A 19,577-nucleotide genomic window follows, 5' to 3' on the forward strand; every position below is an offset into this window, starting at 1 on the left:
CACTCCACTGTCCCCTGCAACCCTCATCGGGGACTCAGAAACCCATGTCTCCCAGAACAGACAGACTGGAGATCAAGATCTCGAGCCTCCGCGGGAGGACAACAACAGAATTTTAAATCCCCCTCTCTAACAAGAACAGTGCTGCAACTCCCTCGGACAGCGCCATAGTAGGGGCGCGACCCCGCTACTGCAGCCCGCTAGTGACACTGCCCACGCCAGCACGCGAGTGCAACGGAGCAAATCCGGGCCGGGTTTTCCGAGCCGCCTCTGTGCCCGCCCATCCTCGGGGCGGGGCCGGAAGCCGGTTAGAGAGGGGCCGCGGCGTTTCCGTCACGCTTGGTTCCGCTCTGGTCCGTCGCTCCCGGAGTCCGGGTCTCTCGGTGCGCCAGAGTGTGAGCAGTTCCTACGGTGGTTGTGTGGCCTCCCGGCATAGGGGGAGACCCGGTAATAATGGCAAGGGCCCCGAGGTGACCAAGAGGTTCGCTGTGCTTGTAAAGAGGGCAGAATGAGAGACCCGCATGGGAACTCCGAAGCACTTTATTGGCACACAACACTGGTGCCCCGGCGGGCGGGCAGGAGAGGACAGACATCCTTCAAGTACGCAGGAGAGGGACACTCGGGAGTCTGTGAAAGGACGAGGCCCGTCAGGCCTGGGGCCCAGAGATGGCGATGATGGTAGAACAGGCAAAGGAAACGCTGCAGTATGAGAGGAGAGCTGGAGAGGTAGGCATTAGTCTGCCATGGGAGACACACGGACCCCTCGGCTCTAGAACTGTCGCTAGGTGTTAAGATGCTATGAACCCATTGTAAATACCTGGTATTTCCGATGGTCTTAAAGGGCTCGAGAGTATTGTAGATTCTTGTGTTTAGTTCTCTCAACAGAGCCCTACCCTGGCTGACCTGGAACTCCCTATTGTACATCAGGCTGGCATGGAACTCACACAGAGATTCACCTGCCTCCGCCTCTGGAGTGCTGAGATAACGTCATGCTCCACTAGGCCTGGCTTTTTTTTTTTTTTTTTTGGTTTTTCGAGACAGGGTTTCTCTGTGTAGCTTTGCGCCTTTCCTGGAACTCGCTTTGGAGACCAGGCTGGCCTCGAACTCACAGAGATCCGCCTGGCTCTGCCTCCCGAGTGCTGGGATTAAAGGCGTGCGCCACCACCGCCCGGCCTTTTTTTTTTTTTAAACTATAGTTAAGTTCCAACAGCTGTAACCCACATAACAAAAACTCTTTGGGCTTCTTGCTCATTTTTAAGATGTATTGGAACCCAAATTTTTGAGAATCACTGCCTTAGAACTCTAACAATGCTAGATTTATCTTAAAAAAAAAAAATCCTTGAGGCATGGTGACCAATGCCCTTCCTCACTCCGGAGCCAGAGGCAGGTGGATCAAGGCCAGCCTGGTTGGCTTGGTGAGGTCCAGGCCAGCCAAGGTTACATGGAGAGACCTTGTCTAAAAACAAGAACAAAACAACAAAAATAAAAAATAGCCGGGCAGTGATGGCACACACCTTTAATCCCAGCACTTGGGAGGCAGAGGCAGGTGAATCTGAGCAAGTTCGAGGTCAGCCTGGTCTACAAAGTGAGTTCCAGGGCAGCCAGGGCTGTTACACAGAGAAACCCTGTCTCAAAAAAAAAAAACAAAAAATAAAAAATAATAAAATAAAATAAAATAAAACAGCAACCCCAGCCACTCAATGGAGGGAGTAGAAGATAACATGAAGGGACGCTGTTTAGGGGAGGAGCTAACTGGAGTCAGCTGGGCCAAAGATGAGGGTGGTCTTCCACGGAATTGAGTGCCTTTACTGTGACTTCTGCAAGAGAAGAGAGAAGTGGAGAATTTGAAGTGTTAGAGTGTTAGTTAGTTGGTTAGTCTAGAAACATTCTCATCGGGGTGGGAGCAGGATGGGGCTGGCATTTCCCACCTGCCAGATACTAAGTGGTCTACCTCCTGAGTCTTCTGGAAGAGAGGAGCCATCTTCTTAAAGGCCCTTTGGGTCACCTGAGACTAAGCACACTCTACCCCTGGGCTGTGCTCTGAGCTTTGGAATTTCTGACATTGTTTACATGTTTAAATATTCTGGATAAGTAAGGTTCAAGACTTAATGTAGGTTGCACAGTGGCCTTCCCGGCCATTGTTCTTTCATACTTTACGATAGTGTTTTCCTCCACAACAGCCCTTAGCCATCATCCGCCCTTACACTTTGATGGTGCCCCACTTTACTCTGCAGTAAATTCTGACTGTCGTCTGCACTTTAAAACCTGTGCTTGTGAGACAGTTCAGCAGGCAGCGTCAGCTGCAGGTGCTTGAGTTTGATCTGGGCTCCCACAAGGTTGCAGGGGAAAACTTGTTCCCAAGAGCTGTCCTCTGACATCCAGCCACATGTGATAACACACCTCACATTCATACACACACAGAACAAAATCTTTAGAAAGGAAGGAAGGTAGACTAGTGGGGTGGCTCAGGGGTAAAGGTTGCCCTTCGGGTCTGATCCCCAAGACCCACGCGGTAGAAGGAGAAAACAACTCCCCCAAGGTATTCCTCGACCTCCACATGTGTGCCATGGTATGCACATACCCACACACACAAATAAATGCAATTTCTAAAAAGTACAGAAGGCAGGTTCATTAACTGAGTGTGGTGACACTCCTGTAATCCTACCACTTGGAAGGTGGAGGCAGAAGAATGAAGCGTTTAAGATTATCCTCTCCAGACAGTGGTGGCGCACGCCTTTAATCCCAGCACTCGGGAGGCAGAGGCAGGCGGATCTCTGTGAGTTCGAGGCCAGCCTGGTCTACAAAGTGAGTTCCAGGACAGCTAGAGCTGTTACACAGAGAAACCTTGTCTCAAAAAATCAAAAACAAACAAACAAATAAATAAATAAACAAAATCATCTTCAACTATGCATCAAGTTTGAGGCCAGCTTGGGCTACATGAGACCTGTCTCAACAAAAATGTAATAATTAAATATATTATTAAATTATTTTGCCTGTTTCATTTTACTCCTCTCCACATGAGCCAAGGTTTCTATGTAGCAGCCTAGAACTCAAGATTCTGCCTCAGTCTCTGAAGTGCCCCGACACCTGCCTTTTTTTTTTTTTTAAATGTAGCTACTAATTATTTCAGTTTAAGTGTGTGACTTACATCTCTAACAGACTCAACTGCACTCAAGTAAACAAAACCAGATTGGAAAGTCTGAGGTGAGCTATAGTTAGGAGAAGGATTTAGACGAGGTCTGTGTGAAATCGACACCTGTGGCTGCCTGCCACGCCAGCAGCCAGCGTCCCACCATGCCAAAACACGGCACAAGGAGGGAAAGACCCAGAACCAGGCGCTGTTACCTTTGAGTCCAGGCTGGCAGCTGTAACCTTCGCCTTTGAGTCTTCATGAATGGTCAGGTAGGCAGCTATGGAAAAGGCGGAAGGGGAGGGATGTGAGTGGCAGGGGAAGGAAGGGGTGTGTGAGACTTCACGGGGTAGGCGGGAAATGTCCTTTGGAGCGGGCTCACACTTACCCATCCAGCCTAGTGCTTTGATGAGTCCCAGAAGGAGAAAAGCGGACAGGAACAGGCCTATGCTGTCCTCGATTGAGGGCCCGGAGAGGCCTGGCAAGGGAAGCAGTACCAATGAGCTCGGTGTTTCCCGAGGTCCCACCCTGGTTCAGAGGTTCTCCGGGTTACCTGCCACCTCCAGGGTGACTTCAGCACTGCGCCCCGATGCCGGCAGGCTGGGGTGGTGGACCCGACAGGCATAGCGTACTCCATGCTGCTTGGCAGTGACTGGGGGCAGCCGCAGGTGCCCAGCCTGGCTGACAGAGCCATCGGAATGGTGGCGGACAGTGGAGAGCCACGTCTCCCCCTCAGCCTTTCTAGAACCGCCTTCTGGGCCACCTCTGAGCTCCCACTCCACCTTCAGGCCCGCCGCAGGGTAGAAGTGGGACACGAGGCAGAGCAGTTCCGGGGGTGTCTCTCCCGGGGCAACCCACACAAGGGGTGCTGGTGTTAGAGACACTTTGGGGGGCTCTGAAGAAAGAATAAGAAAGGAAAGTGAGAGATTCCACTTCCTCCCCCCATCTGGCTTCTGGCTTCCCTTGTACTAGAGGGGTGCTCTGATGGTGGGAATCCCCATGTTAAAGCCGTCAGATTCCCAGGACCCCCCATCTATCTTCATTCACCACCCATACACGCTCATCTCTATCATCCCCTCCCCCTGCCACGGCATGCCCACTCACTGTGCACCGTCAGCTGCAGAGAGACCTGTCCTTGCAGATAGGGCAGGTGTACAGTAGCCAGGTAGACGCCCTCCTGAAAAGGTTTCACAGCTGGCAGCCAGAAGGTCCCATTCCCAGTCCACGGGCCCCAGGGCTCATTGTCATCCCAAGCAGCAAATGCCACAGCCTTTTCTTGGGCTGGTGGCGTTTCCCCAACCAGCCCAGGAGTCGCAGCCAGCAGCAGGTGACCCTTGCCCTGGTGCTGGCGACGCCACTCCAGCCCAAAGGGAGGGGGACCTGCGGCCGGAGACAGAGCATCTTCCAGAGTGGGGGGCATGTAGGCAAAGCTCAGGTCCAGCACTGCATCTTTTCCCAGATGGATCCGAGGTTTGGGGCTGTGGGTGAGGACAGTCAGCACCACTGGGCATTGGGAGAAAGGGGAGAGAGGGACAGTAGAAAAGCGGAGCTGTGGGCCTCCGCCAAGCTCAGTTTACCCACCCTTCAGAGACACCTCCATTTGTAATACGACCTCCAAGCCCTCCCTTCATTCCAGTTCTAAGCCAATGTAGCTAACAATGTGCAGGAAGAATAAAGGTAAATCAAGGTGATGTGTGTATGTGGGGCGGGGGTTCAACCCTAGGAAATCTGTGCTGAACACACTGCCCACTACAGTTCTCAAATTCTGGAGATGTCCAAGATCTAAGGGCACATTTAATTTTTTTTATTTTTTATGTGTGTGCCTGCATGTATGTAAGTGTACCATGTGTGTGCAGTACCCAAGGAGGTCAGAAGAGGGCACCGGATCCCCTGGAATTAGTGTTACAGGTGGCTGTGAGCCATCAAACAGGCACTAGGACCACAACCCTAGCAGTCAGTGCTATTAACTGCTGGGCCATCTCTACACACACAAACACCCCTTTCATTGTATTTTATTTTTTTTGAGACAAGACTCACTCTGGCCCAGGCTATATTGAAACTCACTATGGAGGGCTAAGCTAGTCTGGAACTCAATTGATTCTCTTACTTTAGCCTCCCAAGTTCTTTCTTTCCTTTTTTGTTTTTGTTTTTTGGTTGGTTGGTTGGTTTTTGTGATCGTGTGTGTGTGTGTGTGTGTGTGTGTGTGTGTGTGTGTGTGCGCGCGTGTGTGTGTTGGGAGGTGGTGGGGAGTGGCTAATAGGTGCAGGCTAATGACTGAACCTAAGGCCTCATACATGCCAGGCAAGTACTCGGCCACTGAGCTCTCTTATTTGAAGCGGTCTCATGTAGCCCATGCTGTCACGGGACTCTGGGCCCACCTGTCCCTGCCTCTCAAGTGCTAGGATTATAGACATGCACCTCCAACGCTGATGATCAGACTCACACACAGTAGGCAATGGGTCTTCCACTGACCCACACCCCAGCCCCTCCTGTCTCCAAACCAGAAATGGAAGCAGGGCACAGTGGCTCACACTGGTATCCCTAGCACACGGGAGACTCGGGCAGGAGGATTGCCATGAGCTCCAGACAAGCCTGGGCTACTATATGAGACCCAATCTCAAAAACAAATAAAAATGAATGAAGAGGTGGTCGTGATAAGAGCAGTAGCTGCCTACTGAGGCGTGGCGAAGGCATGTCACCTGGCACCTCCAGCTGACCAGATCTGTTCCACTCCTGGATCAACAAACAGCTCCACAGGAGGCTCTCAGTACACGGGGCGCAGAAGTCTGCACAGCGGAGCTTCCTGCTGCTAGGAAATCCCTCCCACTAAGCGGCCCCAGCCCGTTGGTGGCTTGTTTTGTTTTTTTAAAGATTTATTTATTTTTATGTGGTGTTTTGCCTGCATGTATGTCTGTGTGAGGATGTCAAATCCTCTGGAACTGGATTTACAGACAGGTATGAGCTGCCATGTGGGTGCTGGGAATTGAACATGGGTCCTCTGGAAGAGCAGCCAGTGCTCTTAACCACAGAGCCATCTCTCCAGGCCCCATTTTCATGTTTCTAATCGAGGAGAAGTGACCTGGAAGTGATTTGATGAGGAAGACAGAACACACACTTGATTCTACCCCAGGAGTCTGTAAGAAGCAGACTCCCTATCTGGGCAGCCCCAAGAATCAACCCAGGGCCCAGAGCTCAGTTAAGATACATACAAGGGGCTACAGAGATGACTTAGAGTTTAAGGCCACATACTGCTCTTCTGAGGTTCCCAGCACCCATGTCACATGGCTCAACCACCTGTAATACTGTAATACCTGTAATACAGCTTCAGAGGATCCAACACCCTCTTCTGAACTCCCTGGGTGCCTGCACTCCACACCCATACACAGACACACACACAAATAAAAATCAACTTTGAAAACAACTTGGGGTTGGGGATTTAGCTCAGTGGTAGAGCGCTTGCCTAGCAAGTGCAAGGCCCTGGGTTCAGTCCCCAGCTCCGGGAAAAAAAAGAAAGAAAGAAAGAGGGAGGGAGGGAGAAAGAGAGAGACAGAGAGAGAGAAAGAAAGGAAGAGAAAGAAAGAAAAAATAACTAATACAACCACTGAGCCACACACCCCAGCCATGCAAAAGTCACACAGGATTATCTGTTGACAAGTCTGAGAACCACACTTAGTCTATATCTGATCACCTCTGTCACTTAGAGTACACAGGGCCACCCTACCCCGGAGAAGGAACTAGCTTTCAGTATGTTATTTACTAGTTTTGAAAAAGAGTCTTGCTGTGTTGCACAGGCTAGACCAGGGAAAAAGAGTCTTGCTGTGTTGCACAGGCTAGACCAGGACTCCCTCTGCAGCCCAGGGTAGCTTCGCACTCCTGATAAACCTGCCTAAGCTTCCCAGGTGCTAGGGTTACAGACACATGCCACCACATTTTGCCAAGGCTTTGGTCTATATAAACTTCCAATAACATCTATCTGGAGCTTGATCTGGGAACCTCTGGGTCCTAACTTTTTCTTGGTACTAATAAACATTTATTGGATCAATAAGTAAATTAACACGGTGCCTTGCTTCACTGTCACAAAGGAAAAGCTGGGAGAATAGTTCCTGCTTTTCACAGCTGGAAAAAAAATAGACACATAGAGGAAAGGCTGTGGCAGCCAGCACCATCTCTGGTGAAGACCAGCAGGAGGAGGGCTGTTTCTCTGGAGAGAGCTACTGTACCCACAGCAGGCCTGCACAGAGCAGAGCTAAGAAGGGAGGTGCCAGCCGGGCTGAGGGTTTCAGGCTGTCCCCTTGTCCTGTGGAAGTTCTCAAGTGATGGCGCAGGGAAGGACGCAGGAGTTTGGTGGGAGTATTTGCATGAGAACACCAGAAATGGAAAAGTCAAGGAGTCTCTCTACCTGTTGCCTGGTGTCCAGAGACATTCAAGTCAGATCTACCCCATTTCAACATATGCCCATGGAGTGACCCGGAGTCCAGCCTAGCAAAGTGCACTGCACTATTCAGGAGTGGCCTTGCAGAAGAATCCTCCATCTTTGCCGCGTCCCTTCTGCCCACTAGAGGCCACTATTAACAGACAACAGGCCCTGGCCTCGGGCCTGAGGAAGAGCTTCCTGGCCTGGCTGATTGTCGCTAGGCTAGAGTAGGCTTAGGTGACACTCAAAGTCTGAGTTTTGAAACTGGCTCAACTGTACCAAGTAGGGTGCCTAGCGATTACTGACTTTGGAGGAGTGCAGAAAAAAATTCGGGTTTTAGGACTCACTACTTGTCACTTCACAAGTTTCTCAAACTCCGGTATCTGGAAACCACCATGACTTCCCCAACTTGTCTACAAAGCCCCGCCCCAAAACCAGAGTTGATTTCAGTTTTACTCTTGGCCTACAAAGACAGGTGAAGACAAATTCTAACCAACTGCCTCGCTTAACAAAAAATATTCTGAACCCCAATTGGAGAAATGACTCATTCAGATCTACTCCACCAGTGGCCACTGGCCGACCTTTAAAAACTACCCCATCCATCTCGGGCACCTCTCCGTGGCTACCTGTTGCCATGGTGATGAAGTCGGGCTCCCGCTGAGGCTCTGGCTGTGGTCGCAGCAGGACAGAAAGGCTGAAGACGGTGCTGGACACGCTGACCAGCAGCCAATCCCCGTCCAGGGCCCGCGGGCAACTCTGCTGCGGGATCAGACCTCTAGCCCAATTCGCCGAGGCGGGGAACGGGATGAAGCGGCTCATCTCGCAGTGTGGTGCGGGGGCGCCCTCGGGATACCGCCTGAAGGCAGCCAGGAGCATTCCGGCCGGGTCTGCGGGACCGAAAGGGTGCAACTGTAGCCCCGGCTGACCGGAATGTACATAGTAACAAAGTAGTGAGAGACTTAGAGAGAACCCAGACTTATTTACAAAGAGGGAAACTGAGGCCCAAGGGCCCCACGTGAGCTAAAAAGGAGGCGATAGATGCAGTGAGTCCCGAAGACTCACCGTCCACCTTGAAGTACAGCTTAGGGTCAAGATCTGGCCGGGGCGGTGGACCCCTGGGTCCCTGGCGCAGCAGCAACGCGGCAGGTCTCTTGGCCAGGCCACCTGAATCTTCCACGAACCAGCACTCAACCGCGGCCGGTCCAGCCGAGACGGTGGTCGCCAGGCCTGGGGGAGAGGGGCTCCAGTGACCGGGCGGCCGCGATGTCCAGCGACCTGCCCCGCCCCTTCGGTCTCGAGATGGGACCACCTCCCTCTCCGTCCCAGTGCGCCCTTTCCTAAACAAGAAACGGGGTTCGCTCACCCAAAGCCACAGCGATAAGCAGGGGCAGAGGCTCCATGGCGCTGCGATCTCTACTCTAGGTCTCTTCCCCTTTCACTTTCATTTCCTCCGAAGGCCAGCGTGAAGGACCGGAAATTCTCGTTCAGATCAAGTGAGGGTTTGACGGCACGCTGGAGGCACGCAGCACCCGGCCTGCAGGTCTGCCCCTCCGCGCCCTGCACACGCCCCTGGATCACCCAGAAGCGCCGACTTTGAGCCCAGCAGCGACCTAGGCTCCGCCCTCCCGCGGCGTCCTCCCGGCGACACCTCCCTTAGGACCATCATACTCCGACCTCCCCGGCCCTGCCAGGTCCCAGCACACACAGAGGGGTTGTCGGGAAGCCAAGTGAAGTGACCAATAAATATTTTAATCACCGTTAAAAATTAAAACCTACACTACGCGACTCACTCCTTGTCTCCACCCACTTTCATGAAACCCAGTTGGGGATCCCCCTGGGAAGTGGGACAGTACAGAAATAAGGGGCGTATCCTTCAGGCGGGGGAAGGACTCCAGAGGCCTCGTCCCACAACACAAACACAGACAGGCACAAACTAGCACAACCTGACCGCTGACCCTGTGGCTCCGGGATGCTCAAAAGGCCCCCTTCCCACTCCCTCACGGTGCGGCCCGCTCCGTAAAGGTGGGGCACTGGTGTACCCAAGAGAGAAGGAAAAAGGCTTAGTTTCGGAGATGCCGAGGGAGGAAGGGGCTGAGGAATGGGACCGGCTGGCGATGGTGCACCCTACGCCCTCTAGAATATATACAAGTCCACAGAGGTAAGGGAAGACAGCGCAGCGGGAAACACCCCGGGGCCACTTGCCCTTAGATAAGCCCCCAACCGCCTGCCCTTCAGTGTGCTGCTCCGCCCCCGCCGAAATCCATCTCCACCTTGTGCACGCCGGGTGGGGACCAGACACGCCTGTGGGACGGGGGTGTGGCCGAATTCGCCTCATCGCCACTGCCCCCACCCCCTCCGGAAGACTCCCTCTTAGGTTGCAAGGCTGGCCCAATAGGAGCCCCGGGTCCGGGTCCGGGTCCCGGTCCCGGTCCGGCCCCGCCTCCGCCCATCCGGTGCCGGCGCTCACAGTGTCCCCGGTGCCGCATGAAGCTGTCCCGCCACATGAACTTCTTGGCACAGACACTGCACTCATAGGGCTTGAGGCCCGTGTGCGTCTTCATGTGCTCCGTCAGGTGGTGCTTCATCTTGAACTTCTTGTTGCACACAGGGCAGTCAAAGGGCCGCAGGTTGAGGTGCATGTTCACGTGCCGGTCCCGCATACTCTTATGCGAGAAAGCCTTCCCACAGTGGCACAAAAAGATCTTATTCCCGTCGCTGCTGCCCGTCCCTCCAGGGGCCCCACCAGAGCCACTGGGCATGCCTAGCCCCACCGCAGAGGCGCCCCCCAGGGTCACCGCCCCGTGTTCTACCGTGTTCCCTGGTGGCTGGCCTGGAGCCTGTGAAGAGGAGGATGGGAAAACCAAGATCTGGTTCCCCGGCACGTCCAAGGGAAGGAGGGGTCGTGGAGGGTGGGTGGGGGTATAGGAGGAAGGGGTGGGTCCTCCTGGGTCATCAAGCCCTGCCCCGGGCCCCCCACCCTCATAGGGGCCAAAGTCATTGGAGGACTCACAGAAGTTGACCTGCTCCTCCCCTTTGTCTGGAGGCTCGGTCAAGGTCCGCACATCACTGATACTGAGAGTAGCCTCGGGCTCTCCCCCTGCAGGGACCCCTGAGCCACCACCCCCCAGTTCTTCGTCCTCATCATCCTCACAAGTCAACACCAGATCTTCCTCTTCTTCCTCGTCCTCTAGCTCTGGGTCTTGGTGAACCAGAGACGCTGGTGCAGGGCAGTTTCTACCGCGCTTCACATACACCCAGTGTTTCTGTGGCACAGCACCGGCGGGCATGCAGCTCGGCCTCCGGAGCCCAGCCCCAGGGGCCACCGCCCCTCTCCCGTCCCCACCATCATCACACAGCTCATCTGCCTCCAGCAGCAACTTTCCAGAGGTGGCACCCGCACTGCCAACCACAGGGACCGGGAACACAGGGCCACCATCTCGGCGGTTCCCACAGCCGACGGCTGAAGCTACAAATGCATCTTGGGAGGAAGAGGAGAAATCAGTGGACTCCCGGGGGCTGAAGTAGTTGCTACTGCTGGGAGACTGGTTCTCACTGGCCCGACTGGAAGTGTGGGAGCGCACAGAACCCCCCGTGGCAGGGGCTACAGTGCCCCCACTCCCCGAGGGGACACTGGCACCAGGGACAGAGACAGAGGGGGCCGCAGCGGTAGTGACAGTGGTGGTGGCGGCTGAGGATCTGCCCTCCCGGAGGAGTTCGGTGCACTTATCCACAATGTGCCACATCTGGAGGACTGAGCCCACTGTGAGGAAGTTGACAATGTCAGCAGCGGCCATGCTGAGGCGGCCTGTGTAAGCTGAGGCCAGCACAGTTTCAAAAGCACCTGGGTCCATGACGCTTGGCAGTGAGATGGAGGTCATGCCTTTGAGTAGGACCTGGTCGTGGAAGTAAGGGGAGGAGGCAGCCAGGACAGCCCGGTGAGCGCGGAACTCCCGTCCCTGCACCCGGATGGACACATCGCAGAGCTGCCCCTGGAGCCGCTGCTGGTTGAGGGACTCCAGGAGGGCGCTGGTCACTTCAGGGAAGGACACGTGTACCACCGCCGCTGCTGGCAGAGGCAGTGGCGGGGGAGCCAGGGAGAGAGGCAGTGGGAGAGCCGCCCCACTGGGTGACAGAGGAGATGGCTCCATGTCGTGGAAGGAGGGGAGACCCCCCCAGCCACAGGAACACAGGACAGAGGAGGGCGGCCGGGGGGGTTTCTGGGGGGGAAAAAGAGAAGAATGGTAGGATTTTGGGAAGTCACAGCCCACCACAGCATAAAAACATTGTGTCGGCCTTAATAATTCCCCATAACAACTGGGACAGGTATACCTTTCAACCCCATGGGACAGATGGAGCAACCGAGGCTCAGAAGGAGTAAGTCGGTCATCCAAGTACAGCCATCCAGCGACATCAGAGGGCAGCTAGGGAAGGCAAGTGTTCCAAGTTCAGGGCGCTTTCCTAGGTTAGGGACAAGGGGCTCTCGGGGAACCGTGTCCGCCTACTCCGCCGCTCTCAAACGCGCACCTCCTGGGCATCTTGTCTTCCCCGGGGCGGAGGGGTGTCCCCGCAACTCCCGGGCCCCTCCCCCTGCCGCCCCCAGCTAAGCCCGGGCTCCGCCCCCTAGGTCCCCGACCCCGCCTCGCGCCGGCCCCCGCCCCCCGAACCCCGCCCCCCACCCCGCCCCAAGGGCGCCCCGGGGCCATCGCCCGGCCCGAGGGCCCCCCCCGGCCCCGCGTCCCCGCTTACCTGGCCGCGCGCCCCCGGCCCCCCCCTCACTCGGCGACCAGAGCCGCAGCCCCAGCCCCTCCCGCCGCCATCTTGTGCCGACTCCCTCCGCCCTCCGCCTCCGCTCCGCCTCCCGGACCTGCGACCTTAAAGGCGCAGGCCAGCACCCCTCCCGTGCCGCTGGGCAGAACTCGACCACACCGACACTTCTCCTTTAAAGGGCCAGGGCGTCACTCCACCTTAAAGGTACCAGGTCCCCTCCGCCGCCGAGGACCCAGGACTTGATTGGGTCGAAGCCTTCGTCCCCTTTAATCCTGCAAGCCTGCCTTTCCCACCGACGACCAGTACCGGCTTCCGCTCCTCAGGCTCCACCCCGAGCTGCGGACACTCGCTGGCTCACGGGTTCCAACAGCCCTCTTCCCAGCAAATGACAGGACCCCTGAAGCCCCGCCTCCTTCTGGATTGGCCACATAACCTTGAGTCAGCCCCTGATTGGCCTTCTCACTCAACCGCTCCAAAGTGAGAAAGTAAGGCGGCTTAGGACGGCTTCTGAAGAGCCCGAGGGAAGGCTCCAGGAGGGGTGATGAGGAGGGCCAGGCTAGCAAGGGCAGACTCGGGGCTAACCCTGAACCAGGTGGCCGCTGTCACAGCAGAAAGACAAGGTAAAGACAAGAATACAGTAAGAAAAGAAATTCATTGTTTATTAATGTGTCTGTGTAAAACTTAAAACATCTGATTTTCTGTCAAAACAAACACCAAAAGGGGAGGAGCTCAGCCCATTGCTCAGGCATCCCTCACATTCTGGAGGCAGGGAGAGCGGGAGGCTGCTAATCCGAGTCTGACAGCACGATGATCTCTTCGGGATCACACTGTGTGGCCACACTCATCTGCAGAGAAGTCAGAGGAGAAGCAGGGGGAGTCAGAGAGATTGAAACTAGCAAGGTCGAGCCAGCGTGGTGGCACATGGGAAGCAGAGGCAGGCTGATCTCTGAGTTTGGGGCTAGCCTGGTCTACATAGAGTTCCAGGACTACATAGAGAGACCCTGTCTCAAAACAACCAGAACTAGGACAGATGGCTGAAAAGATGTGACTCAGCCACTAAGAGCACTGGCTGCCTTGCAGAGGACCTGGGTTTGGTTCCCAGACTCACATGGCCGCTCACTGCCATATCTCTAACTCCAGTTCTTGAGGATCAGATGCCCCCTTCTGGCCTCCATGAGCACCAGGCACAAATGTGGTACACAGACATACATGCAGACAAAACACGTTTTCACATAAAATGAATGAGTTTATTAGATTTTATTATTTATCAATCATGTATACAGTGTTCTACCTGACTGCAGGCCAGAGGAGGGCACCAGATCTCATCACAGATGGAGTGAGCCACCATGTGGTTGCTGGGAATTGAACTCAGGACCTCTGGAAGGGCAGCCAGTGCCCTTAACCACTGAGCCATCTCTCCAGCCCTTGTTCTGTTTTTTGTTTTTATTTATTTATTTATTTATTTATTTATTTATTTATTTTGGTTTTTCGAGACAGGGTTTCTCTGTGTAGCTTTGCGCCTGTCCTGGAACTCACTTGGTAGCCCAGGCTGGCCTCGAACTCACAGAGATCCGCCTGGCTCTGCCTCCCGAGTGCTGGGATTAAAGGCGTGCGCCACCACCGCCCGGCTTGTTTTTTGTTTTTTTAAGACAGGGGTCTAATTAGGTAACCTTGACTGACCTGGAACTCACTGTGTAGACAAGACAGTTGGCCCTGAAGTTATAGAAATCTGCCTGCCTCTGCCTCCTGAGTGGTGGGGGTTAAAGGCATAAGCCACAATGCTGTGCAATAAACCTAAACACACACACACACCTAGGGTGGGGAAAACAGAGATGGGACAGGTGCAGTATCCCCACAGGGAAACACTTACCTTATAAATACAAGGCCGGGGAGACTGAGATTGGGGAGTTTGGGATATCAGGGATGGAGAAGGGCTGCAGAGGGAGCTGGTCACCAGGCCATGGCTGGGAGAGTCCACCCTTGTGGAGGAATCAGCAACAGGAGCCATGGAGGTCAAGGGGGAAGACCGAGTAGGCGGGGTCCATACCTTCTTCCCATTTCCCTGCTGAGCCGCCTGCTTCTCTGTGTAGCTAAGGGCAGAAGGGAATGAATGGGGGAAGGCCCGAGGCTGCCGAGTGCCCGGTATCTCCCAGCAGACCCTGGGGATCTCTGCCTGCTGTTACCTGTTTTCTAATGGTCCAGACCCCAGATGCTTCTTTTCCTTCCTTGATCTCTTGTACGGGGGACTGGAATCTCGCCAAGTGTGGCAAGAGACACGCCCATTGAAGGATGTAGAGGTAACCACATCAGCCCCATTTTCCAAGATGGTGGGGAGGGAATCTTCTGACTGTTTCCTGGAAGAGGAAATGTCCCTTTCCTCGGGGGATGGGGTGGTACCCTCGGGCAAGGCTTCCATCTCTAGCTCAAAGAGCTGGGACCGAGGGCTCTCTTCTTCCAGGAGCGGCTCTTGGAGCTGTTCCCCGCTGCTCTCAGCATCTATGCTGGGAGGGTCTGGGGGTTCTGCCAGCGGTGATGCTGGTGTCCCTGTCAGTCCTTTGTCTTGCTGCTCCCCTGGAGACCCTTTTATAGGTTCTGAGTTCCTCCTAGTGGGGATGTGTGATGGGGACTCGGGGCTTTTCTCTCCTTCATTATCTGGAAAAGAAAAGAGGGGAGGGATGGCATGAGGAAGAGGCAGAGGGGGCTGTGCAAAGGAGCTAGGAGGAAGAGGAGGGAGGAGAGGCCCAGCAGAACTGACCCAGAGGGTTGTTCTGCTTACGTATGTACCTCCTTCTTCTTCCTCCTCTTCTTCATCACCCCCCTGATCTTCCTGCAACTGTTCTAGATCCTCATCTTCATCTTCAGTGACCTCTTCCTCATCCTCTTCTTCCTCTTCCTCCTCCTCCTCCTCCTCACTTTCTTCTTCTTCATCATCATCATCATCAGACTCAGCTTTAGAGGTAGTAGGGCACTCCTGGGAGGCCGTTCCACTAGGACCCTGGGGGACAAAGGAGTCTCTCTTAAAGAATCCCTTTCCCCAGAGTTTTTGGTAGTACTAGGACTCGAACCTGGGACCTCAGGAATGCTAGGAGCGCAGGCCACAAATGGGCTCCACCCCTGAGGACTTGGTTCTTTCGCTGCTTCCACACACTGCTTCACACACACCCCACACCCCCCTCCCCCCCCGCCCCCCGAAGCCCTGGTGGCCAGTGCAGGGCAAAGACAAGACCTCTGTGACAGGTGCTAACCCTGCCGTACCTCACCAGAATCCAAGGAGACTTTAGGGGAACCTGAAGGATGGGTGCCTAGGAGCCGGGCCCTTCTCCTCTGTCTCTCCCCCTCCTCGCTCTTGTCTTGCATCATTGCATATTTGGAGATGACCTCATCCAGGCGGCTCATGGCCAAGGTCCGATTTTCCCGAAGGCGTCGAGCCAGTGTGGGATCTGACAGTGCGGGGTCAATGCCTGTGTGAGAAAGCAGGGTCAGAGCGCTCAGCCCACTTAACCTAAAGGACCGCTAAAGGACCGCTAGGAGGCGTCCCAAGAGCTTCTTCCTACCTGGCCTGTAGTCATCTGTGAGATGGCAGCCAAAGTTGTAGATGAGGTCAAGGTGGCGCCTTTCCTGTAACCTGACACCCACATCCCGGAAGGCATCTTGAGCCATGAGCTGGAGTTGCTGTCGGGGAAGGCCGAGACTGTGCCGGTTCGCTGCCCTCTCCACAGCCCTCAGCACATCTCCATAGTCAGGAAAGGTATCAGGCCCTGGCTTGTTAATAAGGCGCTCAATGCGCCTGTTGACCTCAGGGTAGCGGGTGCCGCGGTAGGGGATCCGCTGCTCTATGACCCGGCCCGTCAGAGAAGAGCAGTCCTTCAATTCACACAGCCGCCCGAAGAGGCGGATCAGCTTCCGCTTCAAGCGGGCCTCCTGCAGGTACGTGGAGTCAGGGTCATCCAGTTCTGACAGATCCAGTTCCTTCTCCTGCAGCCGCCGTATCTCTGCTACGTACAGCGCCAGCAGCTGCTCCAAGCGCTGGACCTGCCTCCGGGAACCTCGGGTCCTTGAAGCCTCGGGGGCAGCGGCTTCAGCATTTGTAAGGTCCGAGGAGGGATCTGTGGGAGGGTTATCACCGGAGGGCTCACTGGGCGCTGAGGGTACAGGAGCCAAGTTCAGCTTCTTCTTACTTGAATGGGCTTTAAGAACAGTGCAGAGCTCGTTAATGTAGACATAGAGCTTAGCCGGCCGGTTCCGAGCCCGAGACAGAACCCGGGACAGAATGTTGCAGAACTCCGCTGAGGCCAGAAACAGAGACTGGGCACGCTGCTGCAGTTTGTAGAGGAACGGAACCACCTCAGGGTGGTCCGAAGTCTGCATCTTACACAGTTCAAGGAACTGGAGAGTTCACGGAAAGGGTGGGAGACAAGGGAGGCATAAAAACATGGAATTAGTGGGAAGGCCAGAACAAGAGAGCCAGTCCCCTTCCCCCTGGTTCTTCCCTAACAGGTCACAGTGGTTCACACCTTTAAACCAGCTGTCAGGAGGCAGAAGCAAGCTGAACTCTCTGAGTTCAAGGCCAGCCTCATCTAGACAATTCCAGGCAGCCGGGGCCACATAGTGAGACCCTGTCTCAAAAACAAAAGAGCCTTGCCCGAAGCTTACCTCTTCAAACAGCCTCTCATTCTCCAACTTGTAGCACTTCCTGCCACCTGAGTGACTGTTCCTTCCATCCCCGTGGGACTCAGAGGGACCAGAGGCTTCTGGCCTTGGCGAGACAGGATTGGAGGGCGGGCAGGAGGGCCCTGGCTGAGCAGCTGGTTCGTCCTCATCGTCATCATCCAGCACAATGATGCTGTCAGCGGCGGCCATGGGGGATCAAACCCCCCTAAGGGAGGAAGTGTTGGAAAGGTCAGAATTCTGGAAGGGGAAGGGGACCACAGGAAGAGCCCCTCCTGCAGGGCCCCACCCCATCAGATGCCCTGGGTCTCCGAATAGCTTAGTCCTGACCTAAATGTTTTCAATGCCTGCCTTTCAAGCAGTTCGGGGTGGGGGGGGGGGGCAAACCTCCCGATCATCTTAAATCCCCACCCTGGACTCCACCTCTCAGTCAATTTCCGGTCTCTCAGTTGCCTTTTCCCCTCCCTGTGTCAGCTGTGAAGTTTTTTGTTACTCCTAACCCCAGTACAAGGTCCAACACTGGCCTCTGAGTTTTCCTGACTCTTGTCTACAAAAACCAACACCCTGCTGGTGCTATCTCCGGCCCTCAAACACGACAACGCCCCCACTCCGAGTTTCCCCTTTTTTATCCTTTTCTCTTCTGTTTTTGTTTGTTTGTTTTTCAAGGCAGGGTTTCTCTGTAGCCCAGGCTGGCCTCGAACTCACAGAGATCTCCCTGCCTCTGCCTCCCGAGTGCTGGGCGTGAAGGCGTGCGCCACCACCGCCCGGCTTCTCCGAGTTTTTCCCTGACACCAACTCTGTGGCTCCGAGGTGAGTCCCAGTGCCCTGTGCCCTCCGGGTCATCTCTGTCCCACCTTCCACAGGGTTTCCTCTCACCGGGACCCGAGGCTGGAGATTTCCCCCTAAGTCCCTCCCTCTCACCGCGCCCTGGTCCCCCCACTCCCTCTGACTTGTAACCGACAGCGAGCCCACCACCCGGCACGGCTGATACCTGGGCTCGCAGCCCCAGGTGGGGCCAGTCTCCTGTCTCAGCTTCCCGCCAAGTACCCCCTCCCCCCCCAGTTCATCCCTAGGCCGCCTCACTCCCTTCAGGGCTAGCAAGGTACCACACGGCGGCCCCTCGGACTCAGCACCCAGGCCCCGCCGATCCCTCGCCCGCGCCACTCCCGCCCCGCCACCCCCGCTCCGCGCACGGCCCGGCCCCCACCTCTGAAACGGCCTCTCGAGGCTCCCCTCACCGCGGATCACAGAACCTCGCATGGTTCCCTCCGCCTTCCTTCCCCCCCCGCAACCCCCACCGTAGGCCCACTACGAACCGGAAGCCGTAGGGTTTCCGCCTGCCACACCTGAGGGCGGCCATGTCGCGGTACGGAACCCAGTCCTCTCAGTAACCGGAAGTGTCGCGTGCCCCGCCCACCTAGGACGCCGTTCCCAGTGCTCGGACGCTCAAGGGGGAGGGCCTTGGGGGGGGGCTCCTGGCAGCTGGGGGGCGCCATGTTGCCGTACGGCGCCGGCCTGGCCTGCACGGCCCTCCTCGGGGAAGGCGTGGAGTTCTTTGCACCTGGTGTTTCCCGAAGCCACTGGTCCAGTCAGAAGCTTCCTGCCTCAGACCTCCCCAACGCCGTCGGGTAGAGGGCGGGGAAGATCGAGCCCCCCCGCACCTAGAAGGGGAAGGAACCCCCGCATGGTACCTAAGAGCTGGGCTCTCTAGGGCTGTGCAGGGCTCCAGGGAACGAAATAAAAGTCTTTTCCTGTCCTGGGTTGGTGTAAGCCTGACACTCCCTACTTTGCTCTCTCTCGGGCCCCAAGTTCCACCGCCTGGTTGCCTGAGCTTGCCCTTCCCTTCCAGAGGCGACGCGCACCTCGAGGCTGTCCAGCCCCAGCCTCTACCTACGGTCAGGTGCATACACACATGCATACAAATGAGCACAGCATGCTGCACAAGTGAGGTATTGTTATTATTGCTGTCTGTCGGTGACTCGCTGCCCAAGCTGCACCACAGACGTGATGACCGAGCCAGCTGGTGGGAACTGTGGCCCTCTGTTTCTCCGAGGGTCATCCTGACCAGAAGGCCGTGTGTGCTTCATGGTGGGGTTTGCAAGGCATGAGGCGGGGCGCGGGATAACCTGGCGAGGGCTTGCAGAGAAACCGTGCAAACTGCCGCTTGGAGCGCTGGGAGATGAAAGGAGGCTCATAAAATCCCCTCGGGGCGTCTCCTCCTCCGGGAGACCTGCAGAGAAAAGGAGGTGGGGGTGGGGGAATGGGGACGACAGTGAGGTCCGCAGATGTGCCGATGAGGAAGCAGGATAAGTGAATACCCTTTGCGCCAAGATTGCACCTCCGCAGCCTTCTGCATTCCTCAGGTGGTGGACATCTTGCCAATTTGCAGGACCATGAAGCCCAGTGGCTCTCAGAGGAACCGAACCTCAAACTCGCTTTAAAGAAACCCACCTCGTTTCCTGTCCGGTCCTCTACTTATGGCATTTAAATTGGGAACCAGAAAAGGTCCTCAATGGTTAACGAGACTCTAAAGATAATGAAGGATTTAATTTCCATATCCTTGGGTTTCTCAAAATGGGTTTCCCTGAGTGGATGTCTGAA

At 55.6% G+C, this 19,577-nt stretch overlaps 3 protein-coding genes across 6 annotated transcripts; all 3 read right to left on the minus strand.

Moving 5' to 3' along the window:
• Positions 1-1,497: 1,497 nt before the first annotated feature.
• Positions 1,498-9,154, minus strand: Tapbp (TAP binding protein). Its single transcript, XM_052744313.1, has 8 exons — positions 8,905-9,154; positions 8,604-8,768; positions 8,168-8,428; positions 4,232-4,630; positions 3,681-4,022; positions 3,516-3,605; positions 3,343-3,407; positions 1,498-1,814 (listed from the first exon to the last, which is right to left on the minus strand). The coding sequence occupies exons 1-8, from the start codon at positions 8,939-8,941 to the stop codon at positions 1,803-1,805; spliced, it is 1,371 nt and encodes a 456-aa protein (XP_052600273.1). The 5' UTR covers positions 8,942-9,154; the 3' UTR covers positions 1,498-1,802.
• A 115-nt stretch (positions 9,155-9,269) lies between these two features.
• Zbtb22 (zinc finger and BTB domain containing 22) lies at positions 9,270-12,383 on the minus strand. 2 transcript variants are annotated; one of them, XM_052744310.1, is made up of 3 exons: positions 12,288-12,383; positions 11,871-11,962; positions 9,270-11,758 (listed from the first exon to the last, which is right to left on the minus strand). In XM_052744310.1, the coding sequence occupies exon 3, from the start codon at positions 11,687-11,689 to the stop codon at positions 9,773-9,775; it is 1,917 nt and encodes a 638-aa protein (XP_052600270.1). In that variant the 5' UTR covers positions 11,690-11,758; positions 11,871-11,962; positions 12,288-12,383; the 3' UTR covers positions 9,270-9,772. The 2 variants fall into 2 exon arrangements, with proteins under 2 accessions (XP_052600270.1, XP_052600271.1); XM_052744311.1 differs by lacking the exon at positions 11,871-11,962 and having other exon boundaries at positions 12,288-12,377.
• Positions 12,384-12,941: 558 nt separating this feature from the next.
• On the minus strand, positions 12,942-18,312 carry Daxx (death domain associated protein). 3 transcript variants are annotated; one of them, XM_052744309.1, is made up of 8 exons: positions 18,293-18,312; positions 16,962-17,184; positions 15,863-16,694; positions 15,564-15,769; positions 15,093-15,303; positions 14,492-14,960; positions 14,179-14,398; positions 12,942-13,153 (listed from the first exon to the last, which is right to left on the minus strand). In XM_052744309.1, the coding sequence occupies exons 2-8, from the start codon at positions 17,166-17,168 to the stop codon at positions 13,094-13,096; spliced, it is 2,205 nt and encodes a 734-aa protein (XP_052600269.1). In that variant the 5' UTR covers positions 17,169-17,184; positions 18,293-18,312; the 3' UTR covers positions 12,942-13,093. The 3 variants fall into 3 exon arrangements, with proteins under 3 accessions (XP_052600269.1, XP_052600267.1, XP_052600268.1); XM_052744307.1 differs by lacking the exon at positions 18,293-18,312 and adding an exon at positions 18,184-18,266; XM_052744308.1 differs by lacking the exon at positions 18,293-18,312 and adding an exon at positions 17,968-17,991.
• Between the last annotated feature and the right edge of the window lie 1,265 nt (positions 18,313-19,577).

Source organism: Peromyscus californicus, unplaced genomic scaffold (assembly GCF_007827085.1).
Source record: "Peromyscus californicus insignis strain IS unplaced genomic scaffold, ASM782708v3 Scaffold_19__1_contigs__length_69161282, whole genome shotgun sequence".
NCBI lineage: Eukaryota > Metazoa > Chordata > Mammalia > Rodentia > Cricetidae > Peromyscus > Peromyscus californicus.